The sequence below is a fragment of the Arachis duranensis genome, chromosome 9 (assembly GCF_000817695.3).
Source record: "Arachis duranensis cultivar V14167 chromosome 9, aradu.V14167.gnm2.J7QH, whole genome shotgun sequence".
Lineage (NCBI taxonomy): Eukaryota > Viridiplantae > Streptophyta > Magnoliopsida > Fabales > Fabaceae > Arachis > Arachis duranensis.
This window is the reverse complement of record NC_029780.3, coordinates 111,339,960-111,366,441: the sequence shown is the minus strand read 5'-3', so window position 1 is coordinate 111,366,441 and position 26,482 is coordinate 111,339,960. Positions and strand designations below refer to the sequence as shown.

At 35.9% G+C, this 26,482-nt stretch overlaps 4 protein-coding genes across 4 annotated transcripts in view; 2 read left to right on the top strand and 2 right to left on the bottom strand.

Annotated features, from left to right (window-relative positions):
* LOC107467374 (zinc finger protein ZAT10) overlaps window positions 1-628 on the bottom strand; it is a gene marked incomplete in the record, with an annotated part of 1,273 nt that extends 645 nt beyond the window's left edge. Inside the window, 1 exon segment of the mRNA XM_016086451.3 lies at window positions 1-628. Within this exon segment, the coding sequence (XP_015941937.2) occupies window positions 1-460 (460 nt within the window).
* A 13,296-nt stretch (window positions 629-13,924) lies between these two features.
* Window positions 13,925-16,878, top strand: LOC107467456 (ATP-dependent Clp protease proteolytic subunit-related protein 1, chloroplastic). The gene is made up of 9 exons (XM_016086557.3): window positions 13,925-14,277; window positions 14,417-14,532; window positions 14,645-14,848; window positions 15,018-15,122; window positions 15,211-15,273; window positions 15,383-15,494; window positions 16,027-16,088; window positions 16,186-16,368; window positions 16,446-16,878. Exons 1-9 carry the CDS (start codon window positions 14,049-14,051, stop codon window positions 16,530-16,532), a joined length of 1,161 nt encoding a protein of 386 aa, XP_015942043.1. The 5' UTR covers window positions 13,925-14,048; the 3' UTR covers window positions 16,533-16,878.
* Window positions 16,879-17,058: 180 nt separating this feature from the next.
* Window positions 17,059-19,964, bottom strand: LOC107467179 (mitotic checkpoint protein BUB3.1). The gene is made up of 8 exons (XM_052254402.1): window positions 19,730-19,964; window positions 19,480-19,652; window positions 18,588-18,967; window positions 18,257-18,332; window positions 18,031-18,111; window positions 17,784-17,862; window positions 17,583-17,683; window positions 17,059-17,431 (listed from the first exon to the last, which is right to left on the bottom strand). The coding sequence occupies exons 1-8, from the start codon at window positions 19,850-19,852 to the stop codon at window positions 17,350-17,352; spliced, it is 1,095 nt and encodes a 364-aa protein (XP_052110362.1). The 5' UTR covers window positions 19,853-19,964; the 3' UTR covers window positions 17,059-17,349.
* Window positions 19,965-20,191: 227 nt separating this feature from the next.
* LOC107467482 (uncharacterized) lies at window positions 20,192-24,393 on the top strand. Its single transcript, XM_016086594.3, is given in 8 exon segments — window positions 20,192-20,475; window positions 20,862-20,942; window positions 21,344-21,464; window positions 21,559-21,653; window positions 22,223-22,294; window positions 22,584-22,938; window positions 23,116-23,302; window positions 23,648-24,393. Coding segments are annotated over 8 exon segments (1,026 nt in total). The 5' UTR covers window positions 20,192-20,451; the 3' UTR covers window positions 23,739-24,393.
* The last annotated feature ends 2,089 nt before the right edge of the window (window positions 24,394-26,482 follow it).

Sequence of the window (26,482 nt, the reverse complement as noted above, 5' to 3'; positions counted from 1 at the left end):
ACACGTTTTCGCTGTTGACTGCAGCTGCTGTGGCGGTGGCGGCGGCGGTGTTGTTTTCAGAATTGGATGATTTGCGGTGGCTGGCCTTGTGTCCGCCGAGTGCTTGGTAAGAAGGGAAGGCCTTGTTGCAGACGGTGCACCTGTGAGTAAGCTTGATCTCCGGAGCCGGCGACGATGATCCTTCTTGTGGTTGCTGTGAAGATGAAGACTCTGTTTGTTCGTTCTTAAGAGTAGTGGCAGTGACCTTGTTGCCGCTGTGAGCTAACATGATGAGGCAGAGAGCCAGGTACTCTTCTTCGGTGGGAGGGTTCTCGAAACGCGGTCGTTTTGATCGCTTCCTCTTGGCCCACGGCTCACGCAGCTGATGAAGCTCTTCTTCTTCTTCTTCTTGATCTTGGAACTTTGCAATGAAAGGAGTGATTCCTGCAGCTGTAGGAGAGTTCAGAGCCTCCAAAGCCATCTTTAATTTATTAACTAGAGAGAGAGAGAGAGAGAGAGAAAGAGAGTAGGAACAGAGCAGTGTGTGTTGTATTGAAGTGAATGAGTGGATGAGAGAAAAGTGTGCTCGGGTGTGTTTATATAGGAATATGAGTTGGTGACTCGGTGGTGAGTGTTTGAGTGTTGAGTAGTGGTGACTTGCTATCATACCAAAAGCAAAAGTCGGTCAACTAAAGCATATACACATAGAGAGAGAGAGAGAACTCATGAAAAAAACACCTCCCCATGACTTTTTCAAAGTCAAAACTATGCTACGTGATGCCCCTCTACTCTCCCTGCACTTTCTACCTTCTTCTTTTTTTTTTCTTTCTAATTTAATTTTATTAATGTGCAGTTGCCGTGCCATTAATTAATCCCGCACACGGTGAATGGTGGTTATGGTCATCATGCTCACTCTTATTGTGGGAATGTCAAATGTGAATAATTGCCTACTCTTATCTCATCTAATCTTAATCTCATTCACTTTTCTTTCTTTCTCCGTGTAAAACACGATTTTCTATGGTCAGAGTATGTATGGTATTACGTATTAATTGGAATTTTCTAATTTCTATCCCCCAATTGGATAAGAAAATGTCAAATTTTTATTCGTGTTCTCTTTTTACCATTTCTGGTGGACTTCTAAATTCTAATTAGTACTTATTATTACTAATCTACTAGCTACTACATAGTTTTGTTTTCTTTATTTCTAACTCCTTGATTATGGTTACTAATAATGCCAGCTCGGTCTTTTAAATGTCAACGAAAAATATCTTGACATTTTGGCAAGAATAATCTATTATTCAGTATTATTATTGTCATCCTCCTCCTCACAATTTGCACATTCAACGCTAATTATAGTGGTTATACCTAATATTATTGGAATAAAGAAAACGGGAAAAGGGAAGAAAAGTAAACACCATTATTGAAACAAAAGTACTAGCATTCATTCATTTTTGTGAAATTAATGTGGTGAGTAATGAATTTAAATCAGTTCAATCATTTACAACTTGTTGCAAGCTAAGCAACTTGATTAACTGATGTATTTTGAAGTAATATTAATTAATGAAGGAGAAGGAGAAAAGAATAATAAAATGGCTCGAAGCGTATAGTGCATGTAGGCGTACGCGTAGAAGTTAGAGTAATGAGAAGGGATTATTGTAAAGAAGCGTAGAAGGCAACGTATTTGACCAAATTGACGTGTTAATGAGAAAGAAAAAAGTGTAGACGCCTCGTGGCGAAAAAAGAAAAGGGTAATTGATTATTCGTCATGGCTTGGATCAGAGTAAGGATATGCGTGAGAGTCACACTCCTCATCATCACTATTACTTACTCTTTCTCTCACTTTACATTTCGTGGCTTCAACAACAACTTCCACTGTGCAATGGATCAGTTATCGTTGTTGATTCGTTGGTTGGCACACACCCAATAATACAGCTAACAATTGCACCCACCTTCAACACTCGCCACCTGTCCCAATACCCTTTTTCCAACACAACACATACAAAAAATAATAAAAAATTATCCGAATTTATTATTTTTAATTATTTTTAAAATAATAAATTCTAATATTTTTTTAATTTTTTAAAATATTTTCTTGAAATATGGTTGTAATTGCTATTAGAAAGCTTTAATAAGATATTTACATTGTTATGCTTAAGAATGTTAACGGCGTTTGAAAAATGCCAAAATACCACACAGGAAACTCCAAAAGAAAAGTAATTGTGAACTGTGAAGTGATGATTACTCTATGATCAACTTCAATAATAAATATTACGTCATAATCAAATAGTCCTTTATTATCCCAATTAAGATTTTAGTGAAATGTAAGCCAAGTTCTGGAACTATTTGGAAAAGTAGAGTATATTGATCGAGAAAATTGAAGCTAAGTGTGGAACTGTAGATGCGTGCGTGCGCGTGCATTTTATATACACCTAAATATTGCGTCATATATATTCAATCAGGTATCTTTCCATGATTGTTATCTCCGTGCATTTTGATTCAACACATACAATAAGTTCTAGAACTATGTGGAATATGTGATATTTTGAATTAATTAACAATCCAGGTAAAACAATTGAAACGTGTTAAGGATAAGTGAGAGAGAGAGTAAAGAAGAGTGACTAAATATAAAAAAAAAAAAAAAGAGAGCAACGAGGAGAAGAAGGAAAGGCGTTGGAAATGGCGACACGCAAGGCATATAAAGTGAAGTAGTTTCAAATGGTGACACGTAGCAGTTGAAGTCTCAACTTCGCATCTGATCTGCCTACTTCCCACATGTTATGGATAACCGACAAACACAATCATTTCCATTCATTCACACCATTATTATTCTACAACCTGTTCTCTTATCCTCACTTCATATCAACACTCAATCCTTAATTACTTAATTCTTAATATACTACTAATCTAAATCAAATTAGATTAATCTAGTAATTAATTTATTAGTTCACTTACACGAATTCTATTTTGTATATGTAAAAATTCATTAATCAGTAACAAATTTTTAAATAAAACTCTTATATTTTTGAATTAAACTTAATTAAATTCTCTATGTCCTTTTAATTGTTTTGGGGAGATAGACTTGACAAATTAAAAAGGATTGTATTTGTTTATAACCGATAATTAGATAGATGTGATGGATTTAGGGTATACGTAACTATAAGGAAAGAACATATCATGTAGGTAGTGAGTGGATGAGCGGATGGAGGAGGAGTGCGTTGGCATAATATTTATTATAATATAATTTTAGTTTTGTGCGTGAAACACCAGCCACTAATCTATTCTTAACACTAAGCATCGTTGTACGTGGAGGGTTCCAAAAGGTGAACCCCACTGAACTGAACACAACTGTGGGAGCCAACAGGATTATTGGCATGTCACATGACACCTAATTCTTGCTCTACCAATTCATCTCTCGACAACAATAACCATTTATTTCTTTTCCTCTTTCGAACAAGAGCCAATACTTGCTTCAAAATTTTCACATGTACTATAAACAATTCAGTAGGTACTTTAATAGAGTAGCAGTAACTTTCTGTTATTAAAAACTGTTTTCAGTTATGCTTATTATCCAAAGTTTCTATACACAGTTTTCTACTCTCTGCTTCGTACACTCCCTAATGTATATACAAGTATAATCATACGCTTTTGTACAATTAAGATTATAATAATCACAATTTTCTAATTTGATTTTACTATGTTCATTTTTTTTCACTCATAATTTTACAATATTTTTATTCTTATCACTATTTTAATATGATATCAAGAGCCTAAATTTTAAAATTTTAATATCTCAATCTTGTTATTTTCATTATGGCTATTATATTTTTAATTCTTATAATTTTAATACGAAAATTCTTCCTCTATTTCATTCCTAATAAGCTTCATAAAAATAATTTTATAACTTAAAAGCAGTTTGCATTATTTAAAATTCGGAGTCAAAATTTTTAGGACATCTTCTACCAAACAAAGAGCTATCTGAATTTGATTTTGATGCGTATAAACTTACTGAAAAGTCTTTTATCAAACATCAAGATTGCTTCAAGATTATAATCTTTGTTCCTGATTGTCATTATCGATGGATGATGATGATTTCAAGAATTGCATAATCAAATGTGCCTTTGCATATTGCAGTAGAACTTCATTGCTTCAAACAAAATAAAACTAAAAATGGGAAGAAACTCAATGTTTATGCCAAAGATTACTTGGCTAAATTCAAGAAACTTGTCATTTTGAGTTCTGAGGATTACAATGAAGCAATATGCGAAGGATTACTTGAAGAATATTTAGTTATTACTACACTTCTTACTAAATCAGAAATGTATGCAGTTGGTGAAGTTGAAGCTCTTTTAAATTTTTATAGACTTGCTTGAAAAGTTTAAGCAAACAACTATTAAATCTACCTGTTCCAACTTCAATGGATCAAAAGTGGAGTGGATGCTTAATATTAAATTATAAATTCAGTTAAAAGAGAATAAAATTTAATTTTTAGAGTATACATACATAACATTTTTGTTAAATCTATTATTATTATATTACTAAATACTAAGCCTTCCATCCCATGAATTGTCAATCTAAATAATGAAATCCTTATACATATTTTTGGATTTTTTTTTCTTTTCTCCTTATAGGTGATGTTCTTCTTTTATAATTTTTTTTTTTTTTGTCATAACACAGACTCTCACCTACTCACACACTGACACACACAATATATGGCTCTTTAATCACTTGGGTTCGAGCCTGGTGTGGCAACTTTGGAGGCAAACAATTTGTCATTGGAATACAGCCTCAACTAATTTATTTTTGGTATTAAAATAGGGATAAAAGCCCAAGATTATAAAGCACTAATCATCCGGGGTACGAAAGTTGGTTTTTTTTTTTTTTCAGTTTATTCTCTACTAACTCAGCTATAACAGCCCTGAACCCAAATATACTTTGTAGGAGGCCTAAAACCTTCCACTTGAACAAAGCCTCCAAGTGCTACTGGGTTTCATTGCACACCTTTTTTTTGGTCGGTGGATTGAACAACTCCCAATCTTAGGTACACAATACATACCCACACATTCCTCACATACTTACCAATTTTTACAGCTGGTAAGACTCGAACCCGAAACCTTTGAGATGGGGAGGGGGCGGAATGTCGTGTGAGCTATGGCTCATTGGCCATTCCCTTTTATTCTTGATAAAGGAATTCACTGATCTCCTTATACTACCAATTCAAATTTATTGGGCCATGGTCTTTTATGGGTTATCCTGGTTTAACTGTTTCTTTGGGCTTCGGCCCTTATTTAAAAATTCATTTATTTGTTTGTTCTAAATTCTAACCTTTTATTATCGATCCGACCATGGGAGAAAAAAAAGTTAGCTTTTTATCAACCAAAAATGTTCTCCAGCAATCCAATAGTGCATCAAACCAATTAACCAAATGCTAACAGGAAACACTGGAAACTACTACCTAAAAGTAAGTTTTTTCTTATAGGGAGCTCTTCTTCTCTCAATAGGAGAGTCTTCTGAGAACTTCAGGTTCTTTTCCAATAGAGAGTCATTCTTCTCTCAACACCTACAACCATATTTTCACACATACATCACTAAACCTGAGCTTTCAAAAACACTGAAAAACTTGAAATATACAACTACTTTTATTCAGAAACTCACAATATGAATAGCATTGAAGAAAAAGTCAACAAGTTCAACAAACCTGGAGAACTGGGGTACAAGAGAGGCTGCTTAAATATGGTGGGGAAGATAATAAGTGATAAAGAGATAAGTTTCAAAACATACAAGAATGCTTTATTGGGAATGTGGGGAAACTCATAAGGAGTGACAGTTACTGATATTAGTTTAAAAAATATGTTATTCAGCTTTAAAGATAGAAAGAGAGGGCTGCAGATTATTCAGAATGGTCCTTGGAATGTCAAAGAAAACATGGTCAACCTCAGACTCTGGAGGGAGGGAGAATCTGTGTTTGAAGTAGATCATAATTTCATAGAATTTTGGGTTCAAGTGCATAGTATTCCACATGACCTCATGAAAAAGGATACAGGCACTGTTATCAGAGAGATGCTGGGAGTATTGACTGAGACTGAAGATCGAAAAGTGGATGGCGTTCTTACGAGATCATATATGAGGATAAGGGTTAGCATTAACATTACCAAGGCTCTGCCAACAGGCTTCTAGTTAGATAGAGAGGAGATGCCACCACTGTGGGTCTTCTTCAAGTATGAAAGGCTACCGGACAGCTAATGTTTCAACTGCGGTATATTAGGACACTAAAATAAAATGTGCAAAAATCCAACAGCCATGGCATGCTGATCCAACCAAGAAGAAGCACTCACCAGGACTAGGAGTAGGTCAAATTTGACCAGGTCCAACCATGGGAGGAGGAATTTCAAAACAACATGGAGGAAAAGAGGAAGGGGAGGTGCAGGCGCGTGAGCAACAGGGCCTTGAACGAGAGAGTGGTAAAGAACAGAGCTCTGAGGAGAGTAGGATAAGGGCTGCGCGAACACTGCAGCAGAAAATCAGGGAAGAAAGCGTCTGAGAAAACTAAACAAGTAGAGAAGAAGAGATGGCACAGGCAGAAGAGCAGGTAGAGGAAGTACCAAAAATCTCCGACTTTCAGGATGAAAGGGATACGCAGCTTGACCTAGGAGTAGCCTTTAATTTAAAAATCTTATTAAGGAGATAAGAGAAAGGAATAATGAATGGGCCAATAACATAAAAGCCCAGAAGGGAGATAAGAGGAAAGAGGCTCAGAAGTTAAGTGGAGACGGACTAAGAAAGGATATTGGGCCTAACTTAAAAGTAAACCCTTTGCAAGTTGGGAACATTAGAGGAAGTGGGCTGAATAATTATCCAACAGAAGAAAGGGAGGTGAATAGCTATAAAATTGAAGACTGAAAGTTGGGCCAGGAGGATAAAAGAGAAAAAGAAACCATAGGCCAGGAATTAAAAAGGCTCATGTTAGCAGACGTTTGAAGGTAGAATGGAGAGCAAGAAATACCAGAAATAAGTGAAAAGAGGAATAGAAGAAGATGAACTAAACAAGCCATCCAAGGAGGCACAGAATAAAGAGCTTGAAGTGGTCGGTCAGCATGTCAACTAGGGTGAAAACGTCTACTATGTGAAATTAGCAAGTGATGAAGATGAAGACAAAACAGCCGAGGTACCTGCAGATTGGGAAACACATCTAGCCAAGAAGTTGGAATTGAAGTTGTATTTGAAAAGAAAACGAGAGAACAGGCAGGCGCCAATGCTTACATACAAGGATTGGAAGGAGGAACAAGAGGACAGGGAGCACAAGAAAATGAAGAATGGCAATATAGCTCTGGACACAGGGGAGTATGAGTTATCCATGCATGAGTCTAGTAAGATTAGGGGAATACAAATGGCTGAGGAGGCGGGCCTTAACATGCCCCAACCTCAGTCATGAGTATTATCAGCTGGAATTGTCAGGGAATAGCGGTTGCCCCGACAATTTCTGAGTTACATGAGCTATGTAAAAAAGTAAAGCCGCTAATAGTGTTTTTAATGGAAACTAGTGCTAGTAAGGAAAAAATCAATAGGGTAAGAAGAAAGCTTAATTTTGACTATATGTTTTGCGTGGAACTCCGGGGCTTGTCCGGCGGTCTAAGTTCGCTATGAAAATCTAATACTAATATCAATGTTTATGAGTGGTGTGATAATTATATTAAAGTAAATATTAACATTAACAACGATTTGAATTGGAAGGGTGTCTTCGTGTATGGTAATCCAATTTTCCAAAAGCAAGAAAACTGTGGCAGGAAATTACGGTAAGTAACAAAAATAAGGAAGTACCTCAAGCTTATTTGGGGGACTTCAATGATATTTTAAGTCAAGATGAGAAGGTAGGCATTCATCCACAACCAAGAATTTATTTATAAACTTTGAGAAGGTTTGTAGATGATAATGGGCAGAACATGAGGAGTGCAAAGAGGTGATCAAGAGGAGTTGGCAACTGAATGACGGAAATAAAAACTGGTGGAATCAATTTACAAAAAAGGGGAATAGATGCAAAAGGGAGTTGATGGAATGGGGTAATAGGAAGTTTAAGAGAGCAGATAAAGAGATAAAAAGAAAGAAAATAGAGCTACATCAAATTCAAAAGACATGTATGACGGAAGGGGATCAAAGAAGGGAGAGAGAGAGCTGAAAAATCAAATATCATAACTCTGGAAATAAGAAGAAAAATATTGGGGACAAAGATCAAGGCTGAAATGTTTAAAGTGGGGTGACAAAAATATAGCCTTCTTTCATGCGACAACTATTCAGAGAAGAATTAGGAATAGAATTGACAAATTGAGAGATGAGACAGGACAGTGGATACAAGAAGAAGTAAATATAATGAGAATGGTAGAAAGACATTTTACTAAGCTGTTTACTTCAGAAGGAGATAGAAACCTGGAAAGTGCGTAACAGAAATTTCTAAGAGAGACACAAGAGAGATGAATGAGGAGTTAATGGCGAAAATCAGTGATGAGAAAATTAAGGAAGCGGTGTTTAGCATGGGTGGCTTAAAAGCTCCAAGCCCAGATGGATTAAATGGATTTTTTTTAACAACACTGGGATATTTTGAGTAAAGAAGTGTGTGGGATAGTCAAACAAATTTTTGGAGAGGGTAGCTTACTGGAGGACTTGGGAGAAACAACTGTTGTGTTAATACCCAAAACGAGTCAACCGGAAAGCCTGAATCAATTTAGACCTATAAGCTGTTGTAATTTCATGTATAAGATTGTAACGAGGGTCTTAGTGGGGAGGTTAAGGAAAGTGTTAAATGCTATTATATCTCCGGTTCAGAGTGCCTTTGTAAAAGGAAGACTTATACAAGATAATATAGTAATAGTACAGGAAGCATTTCATAAATTAAACAAAAAAAGAAATCTTGGAACCAATGACATAGCCATCAAATTGGATATGAATAAGGCATATGACAGACTGGAATAAAATTTTCTACCAAAGGGTCATGGAAGAGTTCGGTTTTAGCAAAGATTGGGTCAGGTTGATGATGAGCTGTGTGAAAAGCGCTAGTTATAAATTCAAAATAAATGAAAAGTTGTCAACTAAGATCTATCCTCAAAGAGGTCTCAGACAGGGAGATCCCCTATCGCCCTATTTATTTATTTTGGCTGCTGAGAGTTTTACTATTCTCATGGAAAAGGCGAGGAGGAAAAATCTTATATCCGGAATTAGGCTTGCTCCAACAGCTCTTGTCATTACTCACCTATTATTCGCTGATGATTGTATTATTTTTGCACGGGTGCAAGAAGAGGAGATTTATCAACTCATTCAGATTATAAATAAATATACAGAGGCATCAAGACAAAGAATCAACACTGACAAGTCTGAGCTGATATTTGGAAGGCAGGTACCAATACAAACGAGTGTGAACATTGAGCAAATAACTGGAATGACATTATGGGAGGATCCGGGTAGATACCTAAGGTTACCAGCGAGATGGGAAAGATCCAAAAATAGGGCATTGGAGTAGATACAGGAAAAGATGCTAGACAAGATGCAAGAATAGAAAGAGAAACTATTAAATCAAGCAGGAAAGAAGGTTCTGATAAAAGCAGTAATACATGCAATTCCTATTAATGCCATGAATGTCATTAAATTCCCTAAAGCCTTTTGTAAAAGAATTGAAGCAACAATTGCCAGATTCTGATGGACAAACAATGGAAAGGAAAGAAGCATTCACTGGAAGAGTTGGGCGAAAATGACTAAGAGTAAAACAAACGGAGGCTTGTGGTTCAAGGATTTAGAATGCCAAAATATTACACACATGGATAAACAAACATAGAGGCTATTAAAAGAGGAGGATGCAATATGGGTTCGGATACTAAAAGCCATTTATTATCCTAATTACAGTCTATGGGAGGCGGGAAAGGGAAGAAACACATCGTGGATATGGAGGAGCTTGCTGGAGGGAAGGGACTTCCTTAGATGGAAGGGAAGGTGGAGTATAGGGAATGGAGCGGAGATAGATATTTGGGAAGACAATTGGGTGACAGGAATAGAAAAATTGGGGAGAGGCAGAGAAGGGGGTATTAGAAGAGTGAGTGAGTTGATAAAAGACGGGGAGGACTGGGACACGAACAAAATTCAAGACATATTTCCTGGAAATGTAGCAGAACTAATAATCAAAACTCCCATTAACCTGATTAATCAAAAGGATCACTTTGTTTGGTCGCATTGAAATGATGGACAGTACTCCGTGAGAACTGGTTACCATGCTGCAAAGGAGGAGAAGGATGCAAAGGAAGAGGGAAGAATCTGCAAAGTTTCGACTAGTCAAGATTGGAGGGAGGTTTGGGTGGCCATTTGGAGACTACCGGTGCCTCAAAAGATTAGAATGTTTTTATGGAAAGCAGTGCACAGAATTATGCCAGTAAATACGAACTTGTATCAGTAAAAAATTACAACAACACCCTCATGCAGTATATGCCAAAAAGAGGACGAAACAATTGAACAAGCGTTACTATTGTGTCTGTGGACTAGAGCGGTGTGGTTCAGATTCAGCATTCAAATTGTGCCTACGGCCTATAATGTAAGATCTTTTGGAGAGTGGATGATGGATACAATTAGAAGAATTAAGAGTGAGGCAGGGAATGAAGAAGGAAAAATTTTATGTGAACTCGGATGTGTTTGTTGATGCATACAGAAAGCGAGGAACCAGCATATATTCTAGCAAACAAAAATCATTTCAAAAAAGGTAATAATCCAATCAGAGTATCTAACAGCAGAATTTCATAATGCAACATAGGGATCCATTATAAAAAACAAACCAGGGATAGGTAGGAGCAGTGAGAGAAAGAGAATTACCTGGAGACCTCTGCCAAAAAATAGGTTGAAAGTGAACACAAACACGGCATTCCACAAGGATACAGGAATGGAAACTTTAGCAACTGTTGTCAGGGACTGGCAAGAAAAAGTTATCACTGGGACAACAGCAACATTCAAGACAATATCAGCATTAACAGCAGAAGGTGAAGCATACAGAGAGGCACTCATACTCATTAAAAATCTACAAATACCCAATTTCATAACTGAAACAGACTGCTTACCTCTGGTTCAGACAATCAAGACAGAAATGCCTATAGCGAAAGCAGATGCAATCATCCGAGACATTCTCCAATTACTGGATGAGGCTCCAGATGTGGGAGCTACCTGGACTCCACGGGATGGCAACAAATTAGCTCACCAACTGGCAGTGGGGAATGAACTACGGAGACAGTGGACAATGAATCCACCTACTCAAGTTAGGAATACAATCAGAACATAAGCAAGTTTCGCATCAATTTAGCATAATCAAGGTATACAGAATCAAGTAAACAAGGTTTCTGACTCGACCAGCCATCAGGGACTTCAAATGGAAGAGGAATTACCTAGGAGGGTGGAAACAAAAACCCGAGACAAGCAAGCAGCTGAAGATGAGAAGCAACATCGATCCACAGCAAAGCTCCAACCAACCAACGATAACCATAAGGAAGCCATCGACAGAGCAGACACGGACCGAGGTGGGGGCGCAGCCAATCTTACAACGTCATAGAACGCGTTATGGCAGAGATGTGGTAGTGATCATCAAACCATAGAATCGCCAAGGGCTCTAGGAAGGTGTTTTAGGTTAAGGGGTTTCAGGTTAGGAAGGTGCATCCTCGGCGAGGCGCAGCAATGGCCTAATTTAGAAGAAAATCCTCCAGATTAGGGACGACAATGGCATCCGAAAAGGTGGCGCTTGGAATCAGGAACATGTATCAAATCTCAGGTGAGCTGAAGGAGACAACGATAGCACTGGGAGAACCCAGTGTGAAGGAGGACGAAGAGCAAAGCTAAGGTTCCTGTAGGGTCGAATTTCATGTGGGTCGGGTGCCGGGACTGAGTTGGGTTGTGGGGCGAATTGTTTCTGTTGTTTTGGGCCAAGTCGAATTGCTGGAGCTACATCCAAAAAAAAATAAATAATAATAAATGCTGGCAGGGAACTGGCCCTATCAATGCAATAGTATTGCATTTAAACTAAAGTATAAATTTCTAACATATTCAAACTTAAATTATCAAACAAACCCTAAAATTGAAGCTGCATTATTTCTATTAGCAATTAAGCATTCTTCATATAGTAAATGTTGATGAAACATAGAAGACTAATTTGCTTATGACGGTTTTACCAAATTAAGGGTGTGTTTGACAAATTCGTTCGAGAAGAAAAAATAGGTTTAAACTTCTTGAAAGCTTTAATTTTTTTTGGCTATTTTTTGGTTTGACAAACACAGAAGTGATTTTGTATTTAAAACCACGTTTATCAGAAGTAACAATTTTTAGCTTTTGCGTTTCACTAATGACCTTTTAGCCATTTATCCTAAACATCTATTTTTCCTTTACCAATTTTATCATATAGACATATTATTGTATTATTTATAGAATTCTTATCATTTCTATTTTTTGTTAAATTTTTATTTGACATTATACATTCTTATAATTGTGATTTTTGTATATTATATTTATTATTATCTTTTTATAATATGATTTATTGATTCCATTAGATAAATAGATTATGATCCTATTAAAAAAAACAATTAAATAAAAAATTAATCATAGGTATTAATAAAATCATACACGTTGGATTCTAAAATAATATTGAGAATAAAATTATTAAGAGTATTAAACCAACAAGACGATGTAAAAAAAATACTAAATTAACATTTTTACGTTAATACTTAAAATTTTTAAAAAATATAACAGATTAAATACTCTTATATATATAGTCACCAAAAAAAACTCTTATATATATAATTTTATTTTGCTAATTTTTATATGTTATTTTTATTTAAAATAATATATATTAATTTTATTATAAAATTAATTAATAAGATTATTCAAATATCTAAATTAAAATGATAGGATAATAATATATAAATAATTATTTAAGTTGATGTCTATTTTAGTAATTTTTATCTAAGAGTGATTTTAAGTAGTGTAATCCAAATTATATTTATTTTACTATAATCAATTTTGATATAAAAATGGCTAAACATAAATCACTTCAGTACAAACTTATTTTTTATCAAAATCAAATTTGTAAAATCAATTCTATGTAAACTTTTGTTTACAAACTGTAATCCAAACACACACTAACACTTTCTTGTATTGAGGTTTAGCAAAAATTAAACAGCAATATGCCAAGGTTATTTATGGTATTTAAGTCAAGCATATGTCCTTCCCACAATCCTACATGAGGGATCTATGGAGCTTAAACATCTTCTGCGGTTCTAGAAACCTCGTATTTTGCTTCTCCATAGCTTTAGTTAACATACATGATATACATATATGCATGTCATGAAGTGAACTTGTGTCATGATTATATATCTCTGGATATATCCTTATTGAGAGTTGAGTTTGAGACCACACCATAGGCCAACATCAAGGTGATTAAACTTCAAAGTTCAAAGTACATAGGACAAAACAGAGTAGCGTATGAGCACTTGATTAATGTATCTTTTAAGTCCACAAAAACTGGAACACAATTACGACAGGCAAGATAAATAAGAGGATAACCACACTGCCACGTTGTATTCACATGTTAATATTACGAGTACCACATATCAGCCTACCAAAATTTATCTAGTTAATGAAGATTTGCCAATATGATAAGGGTTTTATTTGAATTATGTCAATCTTAATATTACTGCTTTTGAAGCAAAGAGAACTCGAGGATAATTGATGGGATTGGATAAAATGCACACGGTAAACAGGAACTTGGAGCAAAATTAAATCGTAATCTAACCTAAAATAAAGATAAGCTGGTATTTTAAAAAGGTTTAGAATTTAAAATTTAAAATAAAAAAATTGACTAATACTAATTAAAAAAATTAAACTTTTTTTTCAGTAAAAAAAAAAAGTGTTAAGAAAGTATTATACCCGACCCGGGAACAATTGGATTTGGATCGAAGTGAAGGAGAAGTGGATGAAGCAGTAGCATAGCATCTGGTAGGCAGAGCTATCTTCTTCTCCGCCGTTGGAAGCAAACCCCAAATTCCTTTTCGTCTGTGCTTCAGATTATGCCCCCAATGGCATCCTCTCTGTTATTACCACTCTCTGCACCCTCCTCCTTCATTGACGATTCCGCAGCTACTTCTCTGCGCCCCTTTCTTCATGGAACCAAGCTCCTTCCTTCTCCCGCCAGGCCCAGACTGCCACGTGGCTGCACCTTCAAGTCTCCTTCTGCCAAGTCCTCTTCTTTCGACCACATCCCCAAGCAGTTCCGCCAGGAAAATCTCAAGGACGGATGTGAGTTCTTTTCACCTCTTTTCCCCATTTATTAGGTTTATTGCTAATTTGTGCTCTTCGATTTTTCTTTACTATTTGCGAATTTGAGTATGAACTAGCCGAAGAACATTACAATTTCGTGCTTGATTATGATGTGTAGTGATGGATAACTACAAGAATGCACCTCAATCTCTATATGGCCTCAGTCCTTCACAAATGGATATGTTCATGACTGAAGATAATCCTATCCGCCAGCAGGCTGAAAGAGTTACAGAGGTTCACACATTTTATTGCCCTCTATATATCCATTGACTTGATAATCAAATTATTGATTGGGAATGTGGTTTTGCCTTTTGAGAAGTACTTTCAATTTTAACTGTTATGACAGGAAAGCATCTCATCTGCCAGAAATTATTTGGATCATGGTGGGATGTGGAGTCTATCTGACTTCGGTGATAAGGGCCCTTCAAAATACAGCATGAGTGTCAGTATGTACCGAGGAGGAGGTAGAGGAACCGGAAGGCCTAGAACTGCTCCACCGGATTTGCCGTCGTTGCTCTTGGATGCTCGGATATGCTATCTGGGTATGCCGGTAAGCATCGTCATGTTTTCACTTTAATCTCGCCTGCTCTTGATGATTGCATATTTCTGGTTTCACTAGCTTCTATGTATAGATTTCTTGTATCACTAGCTTTATTATAGTTGTATACCTTCAATCATTTATTGTGGTCATGCTGATCTTTTTCTATGCGTTTGAGCAGATTGTACCAGCTGTCACAGAACTTCTTATTGCTCAGTTTATGTGGCTGGATTATGATAATCCGGCTAAACCTATATACTTGTATATCAATTCATCTGGGACTCAGGTAAGCTTTGTAATCAGTGTTATAAAATGTTCCCCTATGTGAGGTGTTGATTTATATTATTGTTTTTCCTTTCCCTTTTTATTTTTAGAATGAGAAGAATGAGACTGTGGGATCTGAAACTGAGGCATATTCTATAGCTGATATGATGTCTGTAAGTTTCTGTCACCACTTCTATACTACACAGGCTGTGATTTGGTGTATTCTTTCGATTCATCACTGCTACCCGTGCTTTAATTGATCCTTTTTTTCCCTGCCTGAAGTATGTCAAATCAGATGTCTATACTGTGAATTGTGGCATGGCATATGGTCAGGCAGCAATGCTTCTGTCGCTTGGAGCAAAGGGTTATCGCGCTGTACAGCCAAATTCCTCTAGTATGACCTTCATCTCTGTTAATTTTTTTCAAAAACTTTTGCTTGATTGAATCCCCATCATTGTGCCTTTGTAGAGGCTTCAGACATGTTCTACGAATCTTCCTTCTAAAGCCTTTATCCTTTATTTGTTTCATGAGTATATTTGGAGATAGGAATAGTGAATTATAGTTCCCTTCTAAAACCTCATAATCATCCATTTTGGTTCTCCATTTGTCCGATTTTTTTAAGGAAAAACGGCTGCTAACATGCTTGTTAAGAAGTTGATATAATTCCTTCTTTGCTGGCTGATACTGGTTCTCCATTTGTCCGATTTTTTAAGGAAAAACTTCCTTGCTGGAGTTGTTATTTTGAATATAAAAGTTCTATGCTTAGGTATATTTCTCCTGTCAGTTGCTATTTATGAAGTGGAGTAGAAAGATTTCAATAAGAAAATATTGCAGAAACAGACCATACATTTTAAATGGATTATGTGGAATATAGTGTTGTATGATATTTTATACTACCGTGGATTCTAAAATGTTTCCTATTGCAGCAAAATTGCATCTACCAAAAGTCAACAGATCCAGTGGTGCTGTTATAGATATGTGGATTAAGGTAATAAATCTGTTTGTCCTCTTCACTGTTTGTTTGTTTGTTTGTTTATCTCTTTGTTATAGCTATTCAATTTAACAATTATATTGGAAAAATACAGGCAAAAGAACTGGAGGCAAATAGTGAGTCTTACATCGAGCTGTTGGCTAAAGGAACAGGGAAATCTAAGGAAGAAATTGCTAAAGATGTCCAGAGGCCTAAATATTTTCGGGCAGAGGAAGCTATTGAGTACGGTCTTGCTGACAAAATAATCGATTCGCAGGACATTGCTTTTGACAAACGGGTAATATTTCATTGCAATATATATATTCCCTCCTAAAATACCATGGATGCTATACTTACTATCACTTCTTGGATCAGAATTATGATGAAATGCTTGCTCAATCACGAGCTATGAGAAGACAAGGTGGTGCTAACCCTCAAGTGTCTCCTTCGGGACTTGGGTAAATGGCACAAAGCATAAGGCACTTCTTCCCTGCTACCACAAGAAAGCAAGCAACGCCTTTAAAGGGTGTTTGTGGGTTTTGTTGTACTCATTGTATGAAGGTCAAGCAGCTATCTTGGTATTATATTATATGAAGGCCAACTAAAAAATTTTGCCCCAGACAGATTATAACGTCTGGATCTCGTCTCTTGGGTGATGTGTTACTTACGTTGCTGAATTACTAAATTATCTATTGTTGGTTTCGAAAATTTCATTGGATGAAGGGAACGAATAAATGTTTAAATATTAGTGTTTTCTTATATTGTAAATATGGAACCATTACTAATGTGGTAGACTTTTATGGCGTCATTCTACTCGCTATTGTTATCTTTACATCCCATTCAAGTTCAACGGTGGGAAACTTTCTGTTTTCTCAAGTCTAGTCGCGTTTACGTTACATCTTAATTCTTAACAGCATCGCCCATGACATCTTACCCCTGGATCATAATAGTTGTTGACTAACTGCACAGTTAAGGGTGTATAACGATCTTAATGCTGAGTTGAAAATGGGAGGCATAACATTGGTAATAACTGGTTGTCAGTTTCAAGTCAAATTACTTTACAACATAACTACCTTAACAAAAGAAGGTAATCTGGACAAACAATAGTAGAAAAGAGAACATTTCCAACAACAGATCGTACTTAGAAATAAAACTACTAAACAAAATGAGCTTATATATAGCTTTGTTCTAGGTGTCCACGAGAGAGACGTGAACATATATGCACACATTAGTTGACAAGCATATCAAATCTACTTGCAATCTGGGTCATCATCTGCGATCAAGCTGGAGGAAGGACCTTGGGTTTTGGCTTGACCTCAATCTCGTTTACACCGCGGATGTATATGGCATCTTTATCATGGCTGCAAATTAAAATGTAGTTAAAAACTATCATAATATTCAGGACCAAGGAAGAACTTCAGTTCAGTCCCCTAGAAGAAAAAGGCAGGAGACGAGTGTTCCCAAAAAAATACATAGACTAGAACCAGCAGTTATGCGAGCGAGAGTGCTTACGGTTTAAGCCCCTCTTCGTATGTATAACTTGATGCAACAGCCAGGAGCCGCCCATCTCTGCTAAATGAAAGTGCAGCAATGCTTGTTGGATACTTTGAGTACTGGAAGCGAAAGCAGCGATTTAGTAATAGGATTCAGTGGACGAGAAGGGGAAAGAAATCTGGTAGTTCAAACTATTCAGAAGAGAAAAGAAATTAAAACCTGGTATAGCCTCTTCTTGTTGTTTCCATCCCAAACATTAACATAACCATCACAGCCTCCTGTGGCAAACGTACCATATCTACAGCAAGATTTTTTTTTATAGAGCATTTTGTTAATCACTATAACTCAGACTACAAGTTGGTAATCCTATCATGCACAATTACGTAAGCAATTCAACATCCTCACAGCGTCGAATAAATTAAGGTGGTAATAAAATCCTGATGACTGAGAATTCTTAAAAACATACACGGGATGGAATGCAATAGCATTTACAGGATAGACGATGTCCCTTCCAGCTTCTGATTTTCGGTGGCACTTAAAGGCATATCTGAATAAAGGTCATAAGTCATTAGCCGGTAGTAATTGCTATTTCTTATATGGTCAAACGACCATCATGAACATGAATATTCCTATCACTGTATCACACTGGCATTTGAAAGGGAAAACATACAGATATACAAAGAAATATTTACTTTTTTGCTTGGCTAGCATCGGAGAGGTCAAAGAATTCCATTGCAACCCGTCCTTCCACAGAACTAAGTGCATATCCTACAAAAAAGTAGCAATACAATTGATTTTAACAAAGCAATCAAATGTGTCATTCCTGAAATTGGAATATACAATCATACATAATCAAATAATCTGAGCATGTTTATTACATGTTCTTCCTTCAAGTGATTTCTATTTTGTAGTATTTGTAAACAACTTAAAGCACAAAATCATAAGCAAACATAGAGCTACCATTAGCCAAGAAATGCATACAAAAATTTTGATGAGTGCACGTCTATGAATGCTCAAGTTTACCTGTTCCATTAGGGTAGCAGCGCACACATCTAGTTTGATATTTCAATGAAGATTCTCTCCGTTGCTCGGGTTGAGACATGTTCCTCAAATCATAAATATTGACATGCCTTCCAGCCGTTGCTACAACTAGCCGATGTCCAACAAGAGATAGGGAGTAAACGCGCTCAGGTTGTGGATATGTCCCAACCAGAGTGCGCTCCTGTCCACTTGCACCCCTAGGGTCCCAGCACTTCAGGGTTTTATCCCAACTACCAGTGATCAATTGCCCTATTGTGAAAAAGGAAAAGAAAAGAAAAGAATGAAACACAATGATTAAAATGAACGAAAACATGTCGAAAATTTCAGATACAAGTATGACAGCTCTACCAAATGGTGAGCATCTATATCATGATTATAAAATTATCATTCATGTTGAGGAGCATTAAAGAGCAATGATAACACAAAGGATTTTCTTTTTGATTTAAATTTCATCAATGTTGTTCCTCCCTTTAGAGTCAGAATACTTTCTGTATAAGAAACACACCAACGTTACTTATTCGAAAGAATATTAACCAGCAATGCCAGGGGAAGATATCAGAGGGTCTGATCGCATAGTTTAGTTTACGTTTTGTAGAGCATACAAGTAAATGTGGTCTTCAGCTACAATAAAAACATAAACTGAACATGCATTCAACTGAAGAATGAACTTGACTACTGAAAGAACATAAATAACAGCATCAATTAAGCTAGAAAGCACACATGGTTCATTTTCGATTTGTCAGCACTAAGCATTAGATCTGAAAGATAAAGCAAACACGTACTACAACCAGCTTAGTGTATTTAATCATGTGATTAACAACTTAATTGCCAATAAGCTACTGGAGAGTAACTAGGATATAGTTCCTAATTTGACTGCTTTCCGAGGATGTCGTCCTTGTTAGAGGCGAAGAGGAGGCGCCTGACGGTGTTGTCGCCGGCAGCGCTGAAGCCGGAAGAGTCATCGTGAAAGCAGCAATCGAGAACGGGGCCGCCGTGCATGAACTCAGCCTTGAGCACATTGGCGCTGGCATCGTACAAGCGCACGCTCTGAAGATTCGATTAATTGAATATGTCAGAGACGGAAATGAGAAGCAAAGTGAAGAAGAGAGAGAAGAGGAGCGTACCTTATCCCAAGAGGAGACGAGGAGGAGATCGCTGTGGTTGGAGAAGCGGAGGTTGGAGATTCCGTCGGACGGAGGATCCGACAGCTCTCGGCCGAGCGACGCCGGCGTAACTGCAGTTGCCATGGTTAGTTAGGGTTCTGGCAGAATACACAGAGAGGGAATCTCGTTTGAATTGAAATTGTTTTGACTTTTAATTTTGATTTTTGAGAGAACAATACACCAAGCAATGAAGAAGACTCACAAATGAAGGATGATGAGTTTTTTCAAATTTCAAATTAGAAGAAGACAGATCCTTATCTTAGGCCCAAATGTAAACAATTTAGCCCACAATCTGGTTCATTGGGCCCATGCTAATATAACGGCCCATTTTTATAACAAGGCCCGTTATATTATTTTTTTTTCTTTAAAAAACATAAATACATTTATGGAGTTAACTAATCAATTATTAAAAAGTAAAACAAAAATGAAAACGGATCTGAGAGACAAAACGTAGAAGAGGTGGGTTTTGTGCGGAGTGAGCTGAAGAGAGAGGCTATTATTCATGAATCATGAACACAAATAACAATCTCTGTGAATATGAATAACTTTGAGCAACTCACTCTCCGAACTATGAATTATTAATCATATATGGTCTTCGTCTTCGTTCCTGCAATCGGATTATTCTGAAGAAAGATTTCCGTTACCATATTATCAGATTCAATTGGATTGTACCAGTCAATGCAATGGTGGTCTGCAAATGTCGCAAGGTTTCCCCTCTTTTCTCTTTGCAGTTCGTATCTTCTTTTTATTCATTTCGAAACCCTGAATTTGGTTTCCCCATTCGTGCTTGATTTGTTGGCTGAGAATGCTAGATCGGATTGGTGTCGTAAATTCATATCAACTATGTGCGTGTGTGCGATCTGTGAATTTCAATCGTTGTTTGATTTCGGTGTTTTTATGAAAATGCTTGACGGAAACGGGTGATTGAGCTGTGTTTCCGTGTGTGTTAGAGCATAGAAGATAGAACTGATGGGAAGTGATTAGTGTTATTGCATGTGAATTTTGTTCTTGATTAGCTTTGGGCTGAGCCATGATTTTGATTTCCCATTTGGTTGCGTGGAATCACAACTGATAATTTTTTATGGTGTTTTAGGCTACTAAGTTATATTGCTTCGTGCACAAAGTTCCTGTCTGCGGAGAATGTATCTGCTTCCCGGAGCACCAAATCTGCGTGGTAAATTTCTATCTCTTCTTTGTTAACGTAGTCTAAGTAACGGTGTCCATTTTCAATATGATATTTCTCCATTTAATTTAATTGATATTGCCCTGGCTTCATGTTTGATGACAACTATTTTAATTCTGGTTTTGACTGGATTTTTCTGGGGATCCTTTTGTAACATTAACTCTTAGCGATTATTTTGCGCAAAATAAATAAAAAATGGAAAGAAAATTGTGGCACATATCATTTTGGTACTATATTTGTACAACATTTAATTTTCATTTCTTTTGTTTTCATTATTTCCCTTGACAAATGATAGGGTTTTTAAGTTCTTCAAATATTGATGTACCAAGCTATGAAGTTTTTGGGGTTAAGCTTTGTGTACCTATTTATTTATTTATTTTTGTCTCTCACAGGTCCAAACTTATTCAGAATGGGTTATAGATGGGGAGTATGATTGGCCCCCTAAATGCTGCCAGTGCCAAATTGTTTTAGAAGAGGGGGCTGGATCTCAAACTACTCGACTGGGTTGCTTGCGTATGTAGTTTTGCCTATGTGTGCCTTTGAAGTTTGAAATAATTACTGTTCACAGGCACTGACATCCATGTTATGAATTAAAATTTGTACATAGATGTTCTTCACACAAATTGCTTGGTCTCTCATCTGAAGAGTTTTCCTCCACATACTGCTCCAGCGGGATATGTATGTCCTTCATGTTCCACTTCGGTAAGATTTAGTTATTCAGTGCATTAGTTCATTTAGTTGTCTGGTTTTACTTAACAAGGAATGGATTCATGGTGTTCTGGTTACTAAAGCATTCTGTACAAACAAGGAGTAGAAAACCAAGCAACATGTTTTGTGCTCTTTTTCTTTGTTTTCCCCTCTATCTTCTGTTGCTTTGTTCTTTTTCATAATTATTAACGGTAGGTAGAAACTCAGAAGGGGAGATTATATTTGTTAAAACAAACTAATGGTTTTTCATGTACATAGCACTCTTTGTAAGTCCTTTTCTCTTTCTTCCATTGGAGCCCTTCCTAGATTTCCATGCTTCCTGGCCCCTGCTGCCACATATGCATGAGTTTATTGCATGGGGTCACTCTTCCCACACTACATGACTTGGACTTGGCCACTTGGGTGTTAAATCCCCTGTTTCAAAGATTTTATCATGAATGTAGTTGCTTAATCAAAGAGAACGGCAATATGGTTTGCCTTCTCCTTGCAGAACATCAGGCAATTGTATTGCCAAATTTACCCTTTCTTTATGATGTCTCACTTTGGTGAAATAACTTATGCAGATATGGCCTCCCAAAAGTGTGAGAGATTCTGGATCACGTCTTCATTCCAAGTTGAAGGAAGCTATACTGCAGGTGATTTATTGCATGTTTAATTTTTGGTGGCATTACTTGTTTGCTATAATATGCACTAACTTTTCGTCACAATAAGAGACAATTGTCTTACAATGTGGGTTTGGGATGTGATTTGTGATGTACTGATGTATCTTATCGACACTTTAAAACAACACCATGTTCATGTTGATACTTGTTATCGGTCCGTGTCAGGTTTCATGCTTAGCTGAGGAATATGAAATATCATAGTGTGAGGACTTGTTGAAACAATCACAATTTTTTTCATTTGTTTTCACCTGTTTTTGTGCAGACTGGTTTGGAAAAGAATATCTTTGGAAATCATCCAGTTTCATTGTCAGGGAGTCCTCCACCTGCTTTTGCTTCAGATCCATTGATTAATAGGGAAAGTCATGGAAACTCAGACTCATGAATGTCTCAAGTCCTGTTGTAAGGACATTTACTCTCATTCACAGCTAAAAGTAAAATGCTTCGTCAAACATATTTGTGTTTGCATTCAGTATTATGCTTAACTTTGTTCTTATTGCAAATAATTCAGCCTGGAGCTACCACAAGGAAGGGCTCAATCCATGCTGAACGACAGAATTCTGAAATCTCATATTATGCTGATGATGAAGACGGGAATCGTAAAAAGTATACAAAAAGAGGTGATATAGTCTTGTGTTTAAAATTTCAATATTTTAAATTTGTGTTTTATTATTGGAAAATATTACCTTCTGATTCAACATGTCTTCCTCTATTCTTGTATGCTTCCTCTGCACTTATGTGCAGAGATTTGTCAAGTTCAAATTTTTTTATTCAAATGTTCATGTTTGAAAATGTAGGCCCATTCCGTCATAAATTTCTTCGAGCATTGCTTCCATTCTGGTCTAGCGCTTTACCTACTCTACCAGTGACTGCACCACCAAGAAAAGATGCATCAAATGGAACTGAGACATCAGAAGGCCGTACAAAGCATCGACGATCATCAATGATGGACCCAAGAAAAATTCTTCTCCTGATTGCAATTATGTATAGCTCTTTCCACTATTCCTGATTATTATTATTATTATTATTATTATTATTATCCAAATTAAGAAGCACAGAAGAGGTGAAAAATGAAAAATCTGGGATCCAAAATTTTTATATTGTCAGAGTAATTCCTACTCAAATAATATTTGGGCAATGGGGGAAATTGTAGCAAGCAGTATATATCTGGGTGCCAAGATAATATAAGTTAATGCTTTCACCAAATAATTCCTCCGAGAAAAGAAAAGCTAGGATGCTGAAATTACACCATCATCATTCATATGTATGCACTCCAGTTATATGTTGATTCAGTCTTTGACAGATGAAATTATTGTGATCTACCTGCAGGGCATGCATGACAACCATGGGCATATTGTATTACAGACTAGTGCAAAGGGGTCCAGGGGAAGAGCAGCTTCTTCCTGATGAACAAATTTGAGATGGGAATGCTCTGAATCTTGCTAGATGTTCAGTGGCTCCCATTTTCTGTGTTGCTGATTTTTCTGGTGCTTCTGCTGCTTGCTGTTTGGCTTCTTTTTTTGGACCAGTGGCTGTTTTTGGTGAACATACAAGTAGCTAGCTCATTGATAATTTTCATTCGAATGCCGATGAAGTGATGTATCAAATACCCTTGTCAGCCATCTTTGCCCTTTGCCCTCAGTTTTGGTGTCCATTTGGAATGGAATTGCACATTCAGGATTGAATGTTGTTATCTGAATTGGTTTAAGTTGTAATTATGTGGGATCCTTGAATCTTGAAGACCAACTTGTCTCAACCATTTGATATATAAGTCGCACATTATTAGCCAGTCTTTGTTGTTTCATAAAACAGTCCCATAGATGTTATGCAGTAATACCATCTTTATATAAATGATACTTCTTGCTCCTGCAGAGTGGAGACTCATTTCAGTTTCAGTGCTAGGTCGAGTCTGTCCCGGGTCTATCTGCTTCAGGTGTGTTTTCTGTGGGTCCGGGTCGGGCTGCATCCTGGCCCGCCCAGTCCGGTCCAAAACAAAATGAGAGAGAGAAAGCAGTTTCATGTTTGGGTTGAATTTCATTTCATTATTAGTGAAAATTTATATATAGTTGTCTTCATGTTGATAGTTGAGAATTATTAAATAATTTGACATGTTTTACTAAATTGACATTTAATGATTCTTAACTATTAATGTTAAATAAAAACAAGTGCATGTAATTTTTTTATCTATTTTATTTTATTTTATATATTTGATGAGAAAGGAAAATAATGTTTGAATGAGAGTATGAGACACTTCAGTACACCAGGTTTACTTGGATCATCACCAGTCACCACTATTAAATCATAATTGAAAACAGGCAATTACTTTATAAAATAACACAAAACTGTGAACTGCTGAGTCAAACATGAGGGATGCCTTCAATATAATATAACCAAATAAAGCAAACAAGGTGAATAACAAGATGAGGTCAATTACATTTATATGATCATTGTAGTTCACTATCTGCTTTATTACGTCTTCATTTTTTTCCCCTCAATGGGCAAAGAAATCAATAGTGTTCTCAGCAAAAGCTGGCTGAATGGCTGCTCAAATTATGATACTTTTATTAGTTTACATTCTTAGAAGTCAAAATTAAAAAAAGGATGTTCGAGGAGGAATTGTTTTTCTTTTTGACTTTCTGGGATTATAATACATGAATATTGAAAGCGTTCGATAGTTTATAGTTAAATGGTTGACAAATCAAAAGTCAATCTTCTAAACAGACAATATTATTATAATAAATATAATTCATTGACTTCCATGGCCTTTAGTTAGAAGAGGATTTTCGTTGCTTGTTATCTTACATCAACCAGCCACGCCAAGTCTAGTAAAAGAAGACCATGTTTGGTTTTAAAAACTGGACAAGACAAAATACTTGAGAACAAGATACAAATGACAGATACATATAAATTAGTATTTTTTATATTTTGTTTAGTGATAAACTAAAATAAATTATAAAAGTCTAATTTATTTTCCTTTTTTTTCATTCAAAAAATTTGGGAAAATAATATAATAATAAAAATATAATTATAAAAAATTAACAAAAATAATTAAAAAAATAAAAAATAAATTATGTGTTTTATTAGTATTTTTGTGTTTTTATTTTAATGTTCCGTACTTATAAACAGATGCAGTAATCTATAAGATTATTCCTTTTACTTGTACACACAACACTTGTTCATGATCAAATTAACTGAAATAAGATTATGTCCACTAAAAATTGTTGATATTTATAAACACAAGCGATATTCGATTATTTTCATTCTCATCTCAACACAAATGCAAACTATACATTTATTAAATAGGATGCATCACTATTTAAGTTGGAGATTATTGATTATTTGATCGGAATTCCAAAGGCTAATTAACAGTGGACAGCACGTTCCAGTATTAACCAAAAAAAAAGTTTCCACACGCTTTGCCAAACTGGGCTTTTGATTCATGTAAAATATTTAATTTGGTTATAGATTTATCTTCTACAATAAATCAATAATACGCGTAGTAGTTGACCTTAAAATGAAAATTCATTAATGTGTCTTAAGCCGCTTAATATATTAATAATATTTCTGATTGCACTCTCAACTTTTTTATTCACTCAATTATATTAAACCAACAAAGCATTGATAATAAGATTAATAGCGTGTCAAATACTTTATAAGCTTAATGTAATAGATAACTTGAGTACAATTTAAACATTTATTAGACAATAATCTTTTCGCCAAATGAGATTTAAACTTCCCTACCTAACATTTTAACAAAACAAATAGCTTAAACTCTTCAAACAGATTAGTGGGCTGAAATCTGGTTTAGAAGAGTATTTGATAAAGTTTTTATATATACTAGTTGACATTAATTTGATCTTTATAAAAATGGCATCAAGTTGGTAATTTATTTGACAGTAAGTTACTTCATCCGACAATTATACCTGCATTCTGTAAAAGTAGTAGCATCATTTGAAACCTTCAATCAGACTAAAGTTGATGAAATTATTTAAAAAGAATAAACGTCTTTAATTAATGTGAGTAGTGGAAAGATCACTTGAAAGTTGAAATTAATATATGAGAATATGTAATGGTATTAATTGACAATGATTGTAACTACAGTAGTAGCACTGCAATTAATTATATCATAAAAATCTAAGATTAGTAAACGTACCCGTTGAGTTC

Coding starts and splice junctions, on each gene's coding strand:
- LOC107467456 (XM_016086557.3), top strand. CDS start 14,049: ATGCCCCCAATGGCATCCTCTCTGTTATTACCACTCTCTGCACCCTCC. Junction 14,533..14,644: donor AGGCTGAAAGAGTTACAGAG/GTTCACACATTT, acceptor CTGTTATGACAG/GAAAGCATCTCATCTGCCAG. Junction 15,123..15,210: donor TCAATTCATCTGGGACTCAG/GTAAGCTTTGTA, acceptor TTTTATTTTTAG/AATGAGAAGAATGAGACTGT.
- LOC107467179 (XM_052254402.1), bottom strand. CDS start 19,852: ATGGCAACTGCAGTTACGCCGGCGTCGCTCGGCCGAGAGCTGTCGGAT. Junction 18,968..19,479: donor GACGACATCCTCGGAAAGCA/GTCAAATTAGGA, acceptor ATCATGATATAG/ATGCTCACCATTTGGTAGAG. Junction 17,863..18,030: donor GCTATTGCATTCCATCCCGT/GTATGTTTTTAA, acceptor ATCTTGCTGTAG/ATATGGTACGTTTGCCACAG.